The sequence below is a fragment of the Pygocentrus nattereri genome, chromosome 28, assembly GCF_015220715.1.
Source record: "Pygocentrus nattereri isolate fPygNat1 chromosome 28, fPygNat1.pri, whole genome shotgun sequence".
Lineage (NCBI taxonomy): Eukaryota > Metazoa > Chordata > Actinopteri > Characiformes > Serrasalmidae > Pygocentrus > Pygocentrus nattereri.
In genome coordinates this window covers 20,765,559-20,784,118 of record NC_051238.1, presented here as the reverse complement: position 1 = coordinate 20,784,118, position 18,560 = coordinate 20,765,559, and the positions used below count along the sequence as shown (strand labels likewise).

At 38.2% G+C, this 18,560-nt stretch overlaps 1 protein-coding gene across 1 annotated transcript in view; it reads right to left on the bottom strand.

The window, feature by feature from the left end:
- Positions 1-18,560, bottom strand: part of crb2b (crumbs cell polarity complex component 2b) — a 38,474-nt gene that overhangs the window by 16,252 nt on the left and 3,662 nt on the right. The window contains exons 2-4 of the mRNA XM_017702828.2: positions 7,635-8,324; positions 5,545-5,740; positions 1,276-1,415 (exon numbers count right to left, since the gene is read on the bottom strand). Coding sequence (XP_017558317.2) covers positions 1,276-1,415; positions 5,545-5,740; positions 7,635-8,324 — 1,026 coding nt within the window. The remainder of the gene's footprint in view (positions 1-1,275; positions 1,416-5,544; positions 5,741-7,634; positions 8,325-18,560) is intronic.

The following is an 18,560-nucleotide window of genomic DNA, read 5'->3' as shown; positions in this document are numbered from 1 at the left end:
TATTTAGATTTATTAGCAGAATTTAATATATTCAAAATGAAAAACATACAATTTAAAATGTGCCATTAACTTTCACAAAGTCCACATTTTATGTTCTATGTTTTCAATATGCTAAATTCACATGATGAACGCAAATTGTGCTTTAAAATGTGCAGATTTTATCTTAATTTAGAAAATCAACGAAACATGTCATTTGACAAGGGAAGTGCAAACCTTTGCATATGACTGTATGTGTGATCTAATACATGTACTATAGCTTCAGTATCTGTCTCAGACCATAAGCACTATACTACACTCAGTTCCATGCTCGCTTGTGAATTAAACCTTTTTGTGTAATGAAAATGTGTAAAATCCATGTGAAAAATGGAACAAATGGAACGGAATTAAATCAAATAAAATTAAACTTATCTAGACAATCTTTTTAAGACAATCTTATCTATTTAATTTCCCTCTGGGAAGGCTTCTAATGAGCAAGGTATAGTTTAACTGATTTAATTAATTCTTCAATCTAAATGGAAACAGGTTCAGTAATTGAGCAGAGGTAAAAGCACAGGGGAATCAATTTGTATGGAGCAGGATTGCAGCTTTAACAGACGGACCTCTGGAGAGGACAATACTGCATCAGCTTAGATGAGGCTTGATATGATCTCTATCCACAGCTGAGCTGTTTACTGTAAAACTTCAGATCCATGCCACACCATGGTGTATGAATGAATGAATGAATGAATGAACTTTGTCATTGCACATTGTACTCGTACACTTGCACACCGAAATTGAAGTACAAACCCACAAAATTGAAGTACAAGTACAAACTGTATATCACGCAGTAATGTGTTGATTTTCCAACTGTTAATAATCTTTTACTTAGAGTTAGTACAATCTGCTATGAAAGTAGAAAATACTAATTTCAAGTATTCAACTTGCTTTATTTTTTATGTGTTTTACTGACGTTTCTATATATATTGACTTATGCTGGTAATGCTTAATAAGTGTGAAGAAAAGGTAAAAGCACTAAATTGTGCATATGTGTCCCAGGACTGAGGTTATGAACTACTGGTTAAATCTGCAACTGCATGTTTCAGCCTCTAGAGGACAGTGTTTGGTCAAATTTAGTCAAATAAGCAGCACTGGGATCTGGTACTTCACAAATCAGTGGCTTCATAAACAGAGAATCTCAAACAAAACCAAAACCCAGCAATGTTTACATTTATCATCCTGTCAAAACATGAAATAAGCCATGCCGTCATGTCATGATGGTTTTGGTCATGTGATTACCTGGCCAACAGAGACAGGTGTACTGGTTAACTCCTTCCTGACAGGTAGCACCATGCTGGCAAGGGTTAGATGCACATTCAGGAATGTCCTCCTCACAGAAATCCCCAGTAAACCCAGTTCTGCTGCACTCACACTCATAGCTGAAATTTACACAGAAAAGTCAGGTTATATATTGTTACAACATAAAAAAGGCCCATGACAGCAAACCTGATAATTATGGGAATAATGGTCGTATCTGTCTGTCACCAACCGAGACACTTTCATTACAACCGTTATGTTTTTTGGAATTTACAGCTTTTTATTTTTGAGATCTGTTACAACTTTAAGTTTGGTCTGACAAAAAACAATCAAAGAAAAAAAAATATCCATAAAATTCATACTCATTCAAGCAAAAGTTCTGGCACACCAGTCAAATTACACAAATTGTTTATTTTAAATTAAATTAATAGTAGCAAACACAACATCATTGAGCAAAATGTGACAAATTGTAATGCATAATTGCCATTTATTTGCTGAATATTTTATACACTCACCGGCCACTTTATTAGGTACACTGTATGCAAACTGTTGGTTAGCTTTATATTGTAAAAAGGGTGTTCAGAGGTTTCCAGGTTTTAAGGAATGTATCTTAATTGACCGTTTGCAATATTCTAAGAAAATCTTGTCTCCCTCCCATAGCACATACACCTAGCTTTTAGTACAGGCTGCTTGGAAGCATCCACAATACTTGTGCTAACAGGCTAAAACCTTCAGGAGTGCAAAGGAAAATGTAGAAGCACCCAGAGGATTATAACAACCATTTTCACCCACATATACACTCTTTATTAGGTACACCTGTTCAATTGCTTGTTAACACAAATAGCTAATCAGCCAATCACACGGCCTCAACTCAGTGCATTTAGGCATGTAGAGGTGGTCAAGACAACTTGCTGAAGTGCAGACCGAGCATCAGAATGGGGAAGATGGGGATTTAAGGGGCTTTGAACGTGGCGTGGTTGTTGGTGCCAGACGGGCTGGTCTGAGTATTTCAGAAACTGCTGATCTACTGGGATTTTCACACACAACCATCTCTAGGGTTTACAGAGAACGGTCAGAAAAAGAGGAAATATCCAGTGAGCAGTCAGTTGTGTGGATGAAAATGCTTTGTTGATTTGAGAGGTCAGAGGAGAATGGGCAGACTGGTTCCAGATGATAGAAAGGCAACAGGAACTCAAATAACCAACCAGAATCTCTGAGGAACGTTTCCAACACCTTGTTGAAAGTGTGCCATGAAGAATTAAGGCAGTTCTGAAGGCAAAAGGGGGTCAGACCTTTTACTAGCTTTCACTTTTACTAACCTAATAAAGTGGCCGGTGGGTGTATATTGAAAAAAAAACTAAAATGAAATGTGATATGTGTAAATATTTGGGATCCTATTCAGCAGATCCACTTTTGCTTTGTTTTTTTTTTGTTGTTTTTTTACACAGGAGCTTATTTGACTTATAAGGCCTTAATCTAAGTGAGATGGAAAGAATTCCAAAACAAACACAGGGTTCAACATTAATAATTGCCTGAATGCCCAGGGCCATTCAGAACAGAACATCCACTTGCCATTCAGAGCTTCCACCTACAACCAAGGCTCATCAATACTTTTAAAGACCCTACCAGTCTAAAATATCTCGTGTGGTTCTAGATATACTGAGCCTAAATGAGAGTAGAAAGTAGAGGTGGGCCATGAGTGAAGATCTAACAAACTAAAACGTAACTTCCCACGATAATAATTATACAACATAATTAAATGTTCGGTTATCAGTTGGATGTGTGTTCAGTGGCGTGTTAATGAATGAAGCTGATCTCCTGCCAGACAGATTAGTGAAACTGAGTCATGTTCATAAACACTGTGCTAAGGGTGACAAATGAGTCACTCTCAAAGACTTTCTGCATAATCTCTTGAGTCATAACTGAAGCAGAATCAACAACCCCACAAAGCCCAGAGCTAAAGGTGTTAAGCTCTAGCTCTAATTATACAGAACAAAGGGAGGACAAATCACCTGATTCCAAAGGTACAATGTACCTTTTACTAAGATTTTTTTACAGTACTGTAAGAAATTTGAAAAATGGAGAATGGTTTAACATGGTGCTAAAGGATTGTGTAAATTAAGATTAATCCCACAAACAGGGAAATTCCACCTCTGCATTTAACCCATACGTGAAGTGAAACACCACATACACTCACACTAGGGGGCAGTAAGCACACTTGCCCGGAGCGGTGGGCAGCCGTATGCACGGTGCCCAGGGAGCAATTGGGGGTTAGGTGTCTTGCTCAAGGACACCTCAGTCACTGTCAGCTCTGGGGATCGAACCGGCAACCTTCCGGTCACAGGACCAGTTCCCTAACCTCCAGCCCACGACTGTGTAAAGCTCAAAGCTGCCACTGTTTAGGATCTGTAAGGGCATCATTAAAACCCCAATATGCTGCTGGTTATTTTGCGTGTTAAACATGCATTTTGTGCAAAAATAGGCAGGTCTTGCCCTTGTTAAAGCAGAACTCTTGCTTGCAAGTGTGAACCTGTGGATATTAGGTCAAAGTTTTCTACAGGTATAGAACATTTCAGCTAAAGACTAGGCTGAGAGGTACACTTAAAACAATTCAAATACATATTAGATTCACAATGTTCACTAATTTTAACATCACAACTACCTCAAGACAACTTTTGAGCACTTTTAAGCACTGTATGTAAATGAGGTCTGTTCTAATTGGCTGACATGTTTCGTGCCTTATTCAAACAATAATCTGAGCTAAAACACTCCTTATAACTTCCGTGTGAATGGAATATATATATATTATATACACATTTTTTTGTTTAATGACTATATATAGACTTTATGGACTGGGGTGTGAACAGTACATTTTGAAGCTTTAATATTCCATCTTTACATGCTACATAACACCTTTATGTGAAGAAAAGGAGGAAAATTCAGTGGATTATCCATAATAATAATAAAGACATGGTCCCTTTATCTAATGTTTTTGGGAAAATATAATGAGGAATTGTTCATGTTTACATTTAACACATCAATTCAGCTTTTCATATTTCTCAAAGGCTACTGGGGATTTTTTAAAGGGAGTTGTTTACCATATATAGCTATTGTTGGGCATTTTTTGATGTAAACAAGTGTAACCATATACAAGCAGGGCAGTGCACGATTCACCACCATTCACTGCATTCAGCTGTACACACACACGTTTGATAAAGGCTAACATTCTAGTCTGTACTGGCAGTTCTTACACACAGATTTAGAACATGTTCCAGACAGGCTTTGATAAAGGAAACTATAAAACTGCAGTTTCGTTTTCGTAATATAGTCATCACTACAACTTGGTCTTACATGCCAGGATGTCTTGCTGGGACAGCTTGTGAATAAAAATACATTTATTGTTAAATCTTTTGTGTACCATGAAGGAATTCCAACCTTTGAACTTGTAATTTTGGATGTGAGGCAATCTATTGCTGAGCCTCAGGCACAACTCATTCCAGGGCTTCCAAAATTCTTTAAAATATTATTTTCATCAATGTTAAGAATGTTAAGAACCCTGTGGAGCCTTTCAAGAAACCTACCAAGCAGAACACTACCAAGAACAATCTGAGACTGTGCAAGCTTGTATCAATTTAAATTAAAAAACTTTTTTGAAATTAGAAAACTACACTCACCGGCCACTTTATTAGGCACAGTTCAATTGCTTGTTAACACAAATAGCTAATCAGCCAATCACATGGCCGTAACTCAATGCAGTGGCCGGTGAATGTATTTAAAGAATACACCCATTGGCCACTTCATTAAGTCTCCTTGTATCTACACTCATTGTAGTTCTACAATTATAAACTGCAGTCCATCTATTTCTCTGCATACTTGCCACCCTGTTCTTCAATGCTCAGGACCCCCACAGAACCACCACAGAGTACTGACAATGACATCATGGTGGTGTGCTAGTGTGTGTTGTGGTGGTATAAATGGATCAGACACAGCAGTGCTGCTGTAGATATAGATACAAAGAGGTGAACATGCTAAGCTTTATTATTTAGTAACTACAAGGACTTCAATGCAAACTGGTTAAACTCTTCTCAGGTTATAGAAGTGGGTAATAGAACTTTGTGCCTGTCACAGTCCCTAGCCACATAAGGGTTAATGAAGTGGACCATCAGTGTATGATGCATTGTGTATTTTCTGTAGAAAACAAATCTGAGCTATGCTCACTTGCTGTACAGATGTCTATTTAACGACTCTTACCTGTTCACCTTATCGATACATGTACCGTTGTTGAGGCAGGGCACAGTCACACATTCGTCAATGTCCACCTCACAGTTGATGCCCTCAAACCCAGGCAAACACTCACAATTGTACAGCCCCACGTAGTCATGACAGGTGGCACCATTATGACACGGAGCCACCTCACATTCATCTATCTCCACCTCACAGTTCACTCCTGTAATGCAAACCAGCATAATATCAGCAAGTCTCTATTACTTTCTGTATGGTTAAACAGTTAAAGTGTTATCATGAAGTTCAACATTAGTGTATATGTAGTGGTGTGTGGTGTCTGGATAGGTGGCTACACTTCTAAGGAAGCTAGAGGAAACAACCCCCCCCCCCCAAGAAGATATTAAAATAATATGGTTCACATACATTGGACGTTACAGTGCCTCACTTTATAGCTTACATTTTCTTTGTATTATATACACAACACAATACCAGAAAGTTGTGATTGGTATATCCCGTCTAACCTGCATTAAAAGATTTAAACACTATGAACATTACTTTTGGAAATTTACACTTAATTTACACTTATTTCAAATATTTCAAATTTGATGCCTGCAACACTTTTCAAAAAAGTTGGGACGGGACCATGTTTATCCCAGTGTTACCTTTAATTTAAACAACAGGGAATTAATGTTTCTGGAATGACGCAATCTGATCCAGTTTTGATTTTTTTTTTTTGCCATCCTTCTGTTATACGTGATCTTACAGGACCTTCAATATCATATTTTGAGCCTGATACTGCGACACATTTGCAATGGGAGGCAGTTCTGGACTGCAGGTACGCAGATTTATAAATGACTGTTTCTGTTATTCTTTGTATTTTACCTACTGTCTCATTTTTTGGAATTGGATTTGTATTTTTTAGGTGGATATATGGCAAATCATTCTTTTCAGAAATGAGCATATACTTGCGGACACACACTACTACATTATTAGGTATTTAAAGGAAGAATACTGGCTGTTTGGTGAAATCAAGTGTACACAATCCCCCCTTACCCCAGATGTAGTTAGTTAGTCAAGATTGGTTTGGTGTCTGAAATTTGCTTGTTTTTAGACTGGAGGTTTGAGGCTGTACAGCTAACAGCACATGGAATCTTATACATACACTATCTACTAGCAATGTGCAAACTGAATGCCTAATTGATCAAAGAATTGGCTTAAGCTGAGTATTCTCAAATAGTCTTGGACAAAAACATATGAACATGGACAAAAGTGCAGTAACCGTCACCTTAAGTCCTGATTTTTTCTGTGTTTTTATCCATTAGCATGTACCTTGTACAAGTGTAGTAGAAGTAGTAGCACTGAAGCCATAGAGGGCCATGGAGTTGCATGTTTTTTTACTCAAAATTTCTGTCATATGTTATTTTTATCTGTTTTCCTAAGATCTTGAGTTACGAGCAAGATCACAGCACAATGATTGTTGTTTTCTCTTGACCTTAATATTTCTTTTTATTATCACAACATAATGAATGTTATCTCAACAAAAACAATGTCCATAGTGTAGTGATAACTATATAAATAACTTGAGATAATGAGAAAACAGCATTTGTTTTAAGGGATATAGGTTTTTTTATTATTTTACAGTTACCTTAGCCTTAGCCCAGTGTAAAAATAAAGAAGCAAGCTTCAGTCACCAAATCCTAAGGAGAGTAATGATATTTTCAGCCAATGACTGGATTTGACTCATGATCCTGGGTCCATGGTGAGGTATTCTCACATTAATTTGAATAAAATGAAGGAAAATTATTACTATAATCATGTTATTGCACAGCTTAGTGATACTAGAGCGAGTGAGTTGCTGATTGGTGCTGATCATTTGGTGGTGTTTAAACAGTGCAGTTACTTTAGATGGCAGGATTAATAGATCGTCCATTATCACAATGCATTGTCACTCCTCCTCAATGCCCACTGTCACAGTTTTGCATCACAATTTCACAGTGCATTGCTACATCCTTACCAAACAGGTCTTGGCTAAGCCACTACATATGTGGTATTAGGGGAAAATTGTGTTAATTAAATTTGTACTCAAAATATTCCAACAAATCCAACAGCATTCTTACCTGTGAACCCTACCAGACACTCGCAGGTGTAGCGGTCCTTTTCATTTATACACGTCCCGTTGTTCTCGCAGGGTTGTGATGCACACTCATTAATGTCTATCTCACAGTGGTAACCTTGAAACCCAGGCACGCAGAAGCACTGGTAGATGTCAATGCCATCTAGGCAGATGGCACCATTCTGACAAGGCTGGGACAGGCACTCATCAATATCCTGTTCGCAGTGGCTCCCCTGGAAGCCCCGGGCACAGTGGCATTCATAGCCGCTCGGCACCCACGTGCAGGTGGCGTTGTTAAAGCACGGGTCGTCTGAACAGTCCCTCACACGCGTCTGGCAGTCATCGCCGCTGTAGCCACTGGGGCAGTAACAGGAATATCCATTTACTCCATCCACACAGTGGCTCTTAATGCCCGTGCAGGGGTTACTCTCACACTCGCTAATGTTCTGCGTACAGTCAGGGCCTCCAAAGCCCTCAGTGCAAGAGCAGGTGTAGTTTGCTGTACCCGGGATACTGATGCAGTTTGGGCAGCTGACAAGGACACAGACATCATATAGCTCACAGTCTTTACCCACATAAATAAATGGATCATCCGGGCAGTTGCACACATAGTCTGTTCCTGTGTCTTTACATGTGCCTCCGTTTTGACACGGTGAGGACAGACATCTGTCCGCCGTTGCTGTGCAGAATATTCCTATGGAGAAAAAAAAAGATTGTAAAAAACATTTTAGATGACTGCAGTCAAACTAACCCACTTTATTAACAGCACCTACTTGTTTTTTAACCCTGACAAGTCACAGGTATTAATAAAATAACAAAAGCTTGGTGTAATTCTACACTTTTCACAGGTAGGAGAAATTGTATTGTGATTTAAATTGGATGAAAGAATATTGTGCTCAACAGTTTTGCATAAATAAAAAAAATCCTTTGGTGGATCATGCCACTTTGTCACTACAGCATGTAAATTGAATGTAAATGTAAGTTATTAAAAAAAGTAGTAATTAGTATATAATTAATTAATTGGTTATATAATTGCATTTACAACCCCATTTCCTAGAAGTTGGTACGCTGTGCAAAATGTAAATAAAAATAAAATGCAATGATGTGCAAATCATTTAATCCCTATATTTCCTTGAAAACAGTACAAAGACAACATAGCAAATGCTGAAACTAGGAAATGTTATTGTTTTATATATATATATATATATATATATATATATATATATATATACAAAATATAAGTCCATTTTGAGTTTGATGCCAAAAAAGTTGTGACAGGAGCAACAAAAGGTTGGTAAAGTTGTGTTATGCTAAAAAAAAAACCCTGGTGGTAAATTGGCAACAGGTTTGAAATATGTTTGGGTATAAAAGAGCATCCCAGTAATACTGAGTCTTTCAGAAGTAAAAATGAGGAGGGGTTCACCACTCTGTCAAAAACTGTCCAAGCAAATAGCGCAACAATTCAAGAATAACATTTCTCATCATATAATAGCTTTTGCTTTTTATCATCTACAGTACATTATATTATTAAAAGTTTCAGCAAATCAGGAGAAATCTCTATATATAAGGAACAAGGCCAAAAATCAGTATTTCATTTCATTTCATTTCAGGGATGCCAAATTGTTTCAGAGTGCTCTCGTGTCTGTGTGTCCTTCTGGTTCTCTCCTTTTAGTTAAGCTGTCATAGTCAGACCTGCCAGAGTCGTTAGCCACACTCTGTAAATGTTTACATCCCCTGTTTTACGTAGAAACAGACTGAATAAAACTAATTACCTCTCCCTGCTTTTTTCCGAGTATACAATTGCCCACATGTCCGACATCACTGACCGTCGAGCCCTCCTGCTACCCACTTCAGACCAGCTGCCCATGCCCCAGCTACCGCCACCTACCTTGGACTAGCTGCCCACCCTACACTGATGTTTTCATGGACTCCTAGCTATTACTACTACTAATAATACTGCTATTAATATTAGTAATATAATCACTTGTAGGTAGTTTGACCAGAGGAGGATGGGTCCCCCCTGGTGAACCTGGTTCCTCCCAAGGTTTCTTCCTCAGTTCTGAGGGAGTTTTTCGTTGCCACTGTTGCCCCTGGTTTGCTCACCAGGGGTTTTTTACATTTTTTACATTCTTGTTTAAACTTTGTCTTTTCTGGAATTCTGTGAAGCTGCTTTGTGACAACATCCATTGTAAAAAGTGCTATACAAATAAATTTGATTTTGATTCGATTTGATTTCAGTATTTGATTTGTCGCTTTTGTACTGTTTTCAATGAAATACAGCGTTTAAATAATTTGAACATCATTGCATTGCTTTTATTTACATCCCTACTTTTTTGGAAATGGGGTTGTACATGGTATAAGAAAATGACAGTAACTGCACTACCTCTAAAGATTTGCTTAAATGCAGCTTTGCCCTGTGACACTACAATCAACAAAAAATAAAAACAATGGGTCTATTTGACTTTTAGGATAGTGAGAGGAATAGCTCACATTTTGAGGGGTGTAAACAATCTCTTCTAGTATTAAAGTTGAGTTCCACAGATTTAGTGTTTAGTTAATAAAGTCATACGGAGTGGTTTGATGTGAAATAGTTAATTGTGGAGAAATTTAACAACCTGGATTTCTTTACAGTGGTTGTGATACAAACCAGGGAGTTGCGATGTCTACAGCTTAATAACACATCAAATAAGAACGCATGTATCATGTAAAACTCAAACACTGTTCTATGACCTCTACTAGGGTTTACACTGAAACTTGTCTTGAAAAGCGTTTTATTCATACACTCTTCACAGTTTACTATCTCAATGGGTTAAGGGGCTTTGACCCATCCCCCCCCGCTGCTACCCAGGTGGCTATGCCGTATTATCCCCAATGACTTAATCACTTCTACTACATGTCCCATCACTGAAAAGCGCTCTGAGCACCTTCTTCATTATCACAGATCCTCAACACGTGCCTCCTGTCATTCACAAGGCTAAGCAGCATTAAGTAACATTACTTAATGGGTCACCTTTTCAGAGGACAGTAGCAAAAGTAGATCAATGGAAAATCATGGAGCGGTATGCCGAAAATGGCCTATTAAGCCTAGTCTTGAACTAAACTGCAGAGCAAATGACACCTTACAGTTGGATTTTTTTTTTTCAGTTTGGGCTTAGAGTTAATCTGCATCTGGGAAACTGTCCCTAACTGATTATTTCAGACAGCTTCTTTACTACCACCATCTATAGGAAAGATATTTAAAAACAGAAAAGACTGTAAAATAAGATACTGTTAAATGCACGCTCACTATAGCAGCTATTTTCAGACTGTTCTATGCAGTTTTACAATTATAGCTTTTCTCAAGCTTTGGGGATTGGGGGTCATCATCCTCCTTTCTTCATTTCTGGGGGCCAATGACCCCACGAGCCCTAATAAAAGTCACAAGAACACCAACACAGAATACTTTTTAGTTAGGGTTGGGTTTAAACTGGTACTGGGAAACTCAACCCAACTGATTCTTTCAGTTTCTTTACTATAGTCAATTACAAGAAAGGCATTCAAAAACAGAAAATACTATAAAATAAGATAGTAACAATATCTAAATATATAATAATAATACATAATATACAATATATAATATCTATGCTTTCCAGAGTTGGAAGGACCAACCTTGTCAACTGTGCCATGCAGTCAGTTAATAACTAGGGTGGCACATCCTTTAATCTAGACTTATCTGCTTTACTGGCTGTTTGTGTTGTGTGTCTATTAGAGGTGGCACTGATCTGATACTCAGTGTCTGCCAATGCCAACAGAAAATAAAAACAAACAAATCTAAATAAAAAAGGAATCATCAGATATCAGAACGATTATGAAACAAATCTAGATTGAAATACTAGACAGTTGTTTGGAGTGTGATGGTCACAATAATAATCACTTAATGTTAACAATCGGTAGTTATTATATACTCTCCGGCCACTTTATTAGGTTCAATTGCTTGTTAACACAAATAGCTAATCAGCCAACCACATGGCTGCAACTCAATGCATTTAGGCATGTAGAGGTGGTCAAGACAACTTGCTGAAGTGCAGACCGAGCATCAGAACAGGGAAGAAAGGGGATTTAAGTGACTTTGAACGTGGCGTGGTTGTTGGTGCCAGACAGGCTGGTCTGAGTATTTCAGAAACTGCTGATCTACTGGGATTTTCACGCACAGCCATCTCTAGGGTTTACAGAGAACTGTCCGAAAAAGAGGAAATATCCAGTGAGCAGTCAGTTGTGTGGACAAAAATGTCTTGTCGATGTGAGAGGTCAGAGGAGAATGGGCAGACTGGTTCCAGATGATAGAAATGCAACAGTAACTCAAATAACCAACCAATATCTCGGAGGAACGTTTCCAACAATTGCTGGTGATGTTTTTCTTAACTTTTCTGTGTAACTTACATCACAGTTGTCTGAGTTTAACTTATTCATGTGGTTTTCACCTGGTGTCTGGCCAGTTCCATACTGATTTTAACAAGCCCTCATTCACTTGGCCTTGAGGGAGTCCCTGGTGCCATCTTACTTTACTAGCTCAAGTGAAGAATGTTAGATGAGTGGTGTGACACGTTTCCCTTTTCAAATCTGAATATAATGGCAGAAAAATCTGTTTAGCTATTATGAAATAATAAACATAGTAAAGTACTACTAGTACTACAAAGTACTACAACATAGTGCTACTTTAACCCCCTAAAATCTCCAGCTTATTACATTCTCTACAAATTGGTTGAGCAGTTCTTAGGGTTTTGAAGTGTGTAATAAAACCTTGGGCCCGCTGGCAGGCCCAGGCATTTAAGGGCTTGAAAACTTTAAAAACTACTTTAATACTTAACGTTTCAAAACCATAGCATTTAATTTTCTGGGATTTAAGTTGCAAAATAGTCAGTCTCTTATACATTATTGCTGACACAATTTAGTACCTTCCTCTGTTAGCTGGCTAGTTAGTATTCTGAAGGCTACATGGCTAACAAGGGCAACAACAAAGGCACTGCACTGCGGCCCTACACCTAGTTTCTAGACAGATAAAACAATTATTCCACCATAACCAGACAGGGGAAAACACAGGGCTTAAACACATAAGGGTAAATGAGGGACAGGTGGAAACACAGGTGGAGACAATCAGGGGTGGAGTAACCAAAACAAGGGGCCAGACTAGGAAACCAAAACACAACACAAACACATGGACAGGACTGGGAGGGGCCAATCGTGACACCCATTGAGGCCATTCAGAATACAATTTCCATCTGATTGAATGAGGTGGATAATCCTGTAAAATACAAGAATCCGTTAAATAGAAGAATAATAGCCATGTAAATGCCTGAATCCGATTACATTCCCTATTGGAATGTTTAAGTATGTTCTGCATCACAGTAAAAGCAGAGAACTCATTACGTTCAACATGGCAGGAGTAGAAACTGGTCTACAGAGAAGATGTTTGTGCTCTGATCTTTAAAAGATGGCGGTGGGATGGACGTCCAGCTTTTGTGTCTCAGAACACGACGCCTTAATAAGTACATGTGAGGTACACTTTTCTGAGTCTGCCATCATTTTAAAGCAATTAAAAGCACAAGCACTGCTCACTGCTGCTCATCTCACTCTGACTGGACCTCACATGATGTTCGCTGTCATGGCAATGCTTACTCTCAGTGGTACTCCACAGATGCGCATCATTTTGCATCAGATTACTTGTAGCATGCATGTAAACGAAGAGTTTCCATCAGATTGTTGAATAGAGTGAGCATATAAACACCTCAATCTGAATCTGTAATCAGAATGTATTCAATCAGATTGGCAAAAATCAGGCACTGAAGCTAACCTGCTGAGGACACTCAATCTGTGGCTTGATTTTTTACTAAGGTAGCTGCGTTCACAATGCAGTCTAAGGCAGATAGATCTCAGTTCAACTACAGAACCTAATCTCCTCAGTTATCATGTCAAAGAGCTGAATATTGCCTAAAAACACAGCAGACTGGGGTTGTCGGGCAAGCATCAATTATTAAGAGTCCTTGGGCAAGACTCCTAATGCTACTTTTACCTACACCTGTAACATGAATAAACTGTAAGTCGCTCTAGATAAGAGCCTCGGCCAAAACCTTGAACAATTGGCAACCCTAGTTTATGTGAAGCATGCTTTCTCATTGATGTGCACACAGTCTTGTTATTGAATGAGATGTATTCCTATTTTTTTGTTTGTTTGTTTTTTGCTTTTTTTTTGATGCCCACTCACATACAAGTCTGACAAAGTTCTCCTGCCACTAGGGCAGATGTATTCTCTGCCAGTGTGTGTGTCACATATGTTGCACATGTTTGCATGGAGATCTGTCTACATGACTGTGTATAAGACACAGAGGCAGACAGTGAAGCTAATCTGGATGAAAGGAAATTGTCTGCTACAGTTTTCTCTGAAAAGGAAATGTTCACATATCATGCATGTCTTCTGGTAGATGCCAGTTTTCATTACCTCCATTTTCCCTTAAAGTAAGATCATACTGAAAAGCTTTAGTGTGCAGCATCATAACAGATTGATCTCAACCCCCCAAAGAGTGGAGTGGTATGCTGAGGCCTCCAGGACAGGAGCTGTACCCCATCCTGAGAGCGCTCCTCTCAGAGAGTGAGCCTGACTTCTGAGAAATGCACCATAGACCTGTTAGCACGAATGGAGAGAACATAAATATTGTGACGTAAGAGTATAACATACATTGTTTCTTAATGTACAAGTGGCATGTATAGAAATGAATGGTCGGTATGATATTGGATCAATCATGTAATGTATTGAGATCAGTAACAATGACAGTCAAAATCAGTTTATATTCAGCTCCATCTTGACTTTCTCCAAACTCCACTCACTTCTCTGAAATGTGTCTGAAAAGGTGTCATCAGTGACTGCTTTTGTTTTCTCATTTTCTGCCCATTTTCCACAAAATAGTGATTTTCACCATGGCAACCAAATTCCAACAGAGAACCTTGTAAAGTATTAATGAAGGGGATGACCTGCCCCGCCACAAAACAAAAGGTCCAATGGCAATGTACTACTGTAAGAATTTACTCAGCCATACATTGAAAACAACAAAAACAACCAATACCCCAAAATCCTGTTTTGATTAAAAGTCTAAAGCTGTCCTTAATGAACTGAAAGGAGCAGTGAGGCATCTTGCTTAAAGGCATTTGATATACAGCTTTATTTTAGCACAGTAGGAAATCTATTGCATTCAGGCCACTGCTCCAAGTCTCTACTGTTCATTTGGGCCACTGATGAGCCACACTTGGGCCACTGCTCACTGGTTGTATTTCCATTCTTATTAAAATCTTTTATTTCTGCTTTAATCCAGGTCAGGAGTGAGAACTAAACTTCATTAGATCAGTTATGATATTAAAGGAGAACTGCATGATTTCTAGAGAAAATGACTGAGCCAAAATCGTTTACAGTGGTGGTGATGGGAACCAGATGTCTGAAGAGTTTAATGCCTCTAAAAGCTACATCACATAAGGGTATTACATGAACTGGTTATAAAAGATAGCCAATGCCAGATAAAGCTTTACAATAGTTCTTAGATTTTATTCTGGCCTAACATGTTTTTGTTTGACAGATATTTTTTTAGGAAAAATAGACCCCAAACAAAAATTCTATTTTCAGATTTTCTACTATTTTACTACTATTATCAACATTACATATAAAACACAGACATGGTCATTTTGGATACTAAATAAAATGACTGTGTTTGTGTTGTAGGCATTGCAACTGCTGGTTCCTATCACCACCACTGTAAAGAAGTCTCTACAATAAATTTCTCAGCAATGCACCATTTTACATCAAACCACCTGAATGACTTTGTTTACATCTCAGTGACCGAACAACGCACAATTTATAATTTCCCTCTTGACCTTCATCTTTGAAGTGCATTATAGTCATATAGCTTGGCACAGCTGTTTAGTCACAGTAGAACAGACTGACTGTGCTGTGGGCTTTTCCAGAGTAGTCGGTATAGACATAACACTTTATCATACATCCCACAATGACTGAAACCTGAAATTCACTTTTTTAGTTTTTCCTGATTGTTCTGTGCTTCCCAAGAACCTGTGGTTCACAAGAACGTTTTAACACATTTATATTTAAAAGAACCAATTACATCTACTTTCAGCACTTTTGAGCTACTTTCTATTTCCATCCACAGTCAATTGTTGTATTGTCTTCAGTGTGACTCGTTAACACCTCTCCTCAAACCCCAAGACAGTCTGTACTCTTCACACTCTTCCCAAGAACACAATGCATACTGGAGCTTTTCAGTTTGTAACATCAGTCTTCAAACCATATCTCTGTACACAATTTCACATGTGGTTGGCAACTGTTATTGTAATATTAGTCTTTACAATACTGTAGGCTGTAACCAATCAGTGAATTTACTGTATTGCTGTGGCCAACATAGAAATTCTGGGCCAATGCGGATATTTTTTCATGCTCGTATCTGTTGATGCTGATGCTAATGTCAATAATAAACATTTATTGTATGTAAAATTGGGACTAGATCTACCTGGATTAGCATTAAAGGTAAATTATATAGTAATATAATACCTACAGTATATAGAAAAGGTTGGGGTCCCCACAAATCAGGATTTTGGAAGCATCAAAATCTTGTTTTTGTTGAGTGTTTCTTGAGAGTTGAAGTGAAAATAAGTTAATACGTCCTCTACAGAGAACACATTACTGCACATTATAATACACAATTACTGATTATTTGCTGACTTTAATATATCGTGAAAAAAATACAACCTAAAACATGGCCTGTGCAAAAGTTCTGGCACATTTTACCAGTTTGTTAAAGTCAGCAAATAAGTAGGTGTTATGCTCTAACATTAGAAGAAAAAAATGTCAGTTTTCAGTTTGTTTGCCGTTGAGGATTTTCACTTAGAAAGTCAACAAAACTTCATTTTACGGGGGATACCCAAACTTTTGCACACGTGTGTTTTTGGAGGGTTGCCAATGCAAGAAAATAAATAAAAAGCAAACATTTTATAACAGTAGCCAAACATCAAGTAAACATTCTGTTCTTTCTGCACACAGTAAACGTGTAAACAAATATCCCTCAGAAATACTGGTGACATTTAATCAACTGCCCAATGATGAACATTTCTAACAATTGTCTGCTGATACTGATATCATTCTAATACTGTGCATTCGGCGTCGTCCATCCTTCTACATAAATGTGCAGTCCATGATACATTCTTAAAAATAAACGTGCTAAAAAAAGGTTGTTTGGAGCAAAATCAAGAGCCTGCTATTTTCCCTAAAGAACTTTTAATGAAAATCTTAAAAACGTGAAAAACTTGCATTCCAAGTACTGCAAAGGTAACCAGTTAAACCAGTTACAGTTTTTTTTCTGGAGCCATGTGTCCAAGTCAAGTATCATTTATTTTTAAGTAATCACCTTTATTTTTAAGAGGGTACTGGAACAGACCCAATACCCATCTTTTTTGTGGCAGTGATCCTGCCTCCACCTCCTAGTGTTTTAATTCAAGCAAAGGGGTCAGAGTGGCCTTTAACCTACAAATGCTTTCACTGTTTTAATCTGCACAACTTGGATCAAACTCAGATGGCCTTTGGCCCCCTGTGATCCCTCAGAGTGCAGAGTGCAGCATCAGAGCCTTTGTGTGAGAATGAGTGTGTAGCATGATCAGTATGGAACCCTCGGAGCCTTCAATGCCCTCAGAGAAGGTCTGATATATTTCTGGAAACTAAGAATTACATGTCTGTAATTTTTTGCATTGACATTTTGCATTATTTTAACATGACTGTGAAATCTAACAACTGTGGAAAATCACCTTATACACTCACTGGCCACTTTATTAGATAATAAAAGGTTGGACCCCTTTTGCCTTCAGAACTGCCTTAATTCTTCGTGGCACACTTTCAACAAGGTGTTGTAAATGTTCCTCAGAGATTTTGGTTGGTTATTTGAGTTCCTGTTGCCTTTCTATCATCTGGAACCAGTCTGTCCATTCTCCTCTGACCTCTCACATCAACATGGTTGTGTGTGAAAATCCCAGTAGATCAGCAGTTTCTGAAATACTCAGACCAGCCCGCCAGGCACCAACATCCATGCCATGAACTTGCACTTCAGCTAGTTGTCTTGACCACCTCTACATGCCTAAATGCATTGAGTTGTGGCCGTGTGATTGGCTGATTAGCTATTTGTGTTAACAAGCAATTGAACATACCTAATAAAGTGGCCGGTGAGTGTATAACTATGATCATCTGAAATAACTGCAATCATGCCAAATCAATGAGGTTAGGTGATTATGTAGTAATTGCAACAGGCCTACTACATGCCTTCTGGAAGTTCTAGATAAATCACTGACTGAAATAAAGATCAAAAAATAAATCCTGCAGCTGCTAGTGAAAAGTGGCATCATCATAGCATTTTTCTTCTCTCATTTTCTGACCAAGTTTGGACATTTATGATGTAAACAGAAAGCTGAGCTCTATAAATCACAGTTCACCACTGATCCTGATATATGAATGGTTCAGAACTGAAAACGTCACTAGCTGGTACAAAGAGGCTCTAAAATAAGGGAGGCACTTCTAGAGAGAATCTGAGTAAAGAGGAGGAAACACACCAAAGAGGACAATCTGACATCACATGTGTTACATGCTACACTTTCCAATAAAAATCTAATTTCTACACTGTTACAGATGAGCACCAACTCTGTAATTAACTTAACGTGTGGGTGGAAGCCAGCTATGGATATACATGACAAATCCACAGGCAGCTGTGTTCATACTCATAACTCTTAATTGGACCTGTCAGCGATACTTAAAGCATTCCTGTGGTGATGGCCTAGCCTCCATTGCTGTAGCACTTCATATATCAGCAACATCCACTGATCTCTGTCCTGCTATGCTATCACAAGAGCCATAAAT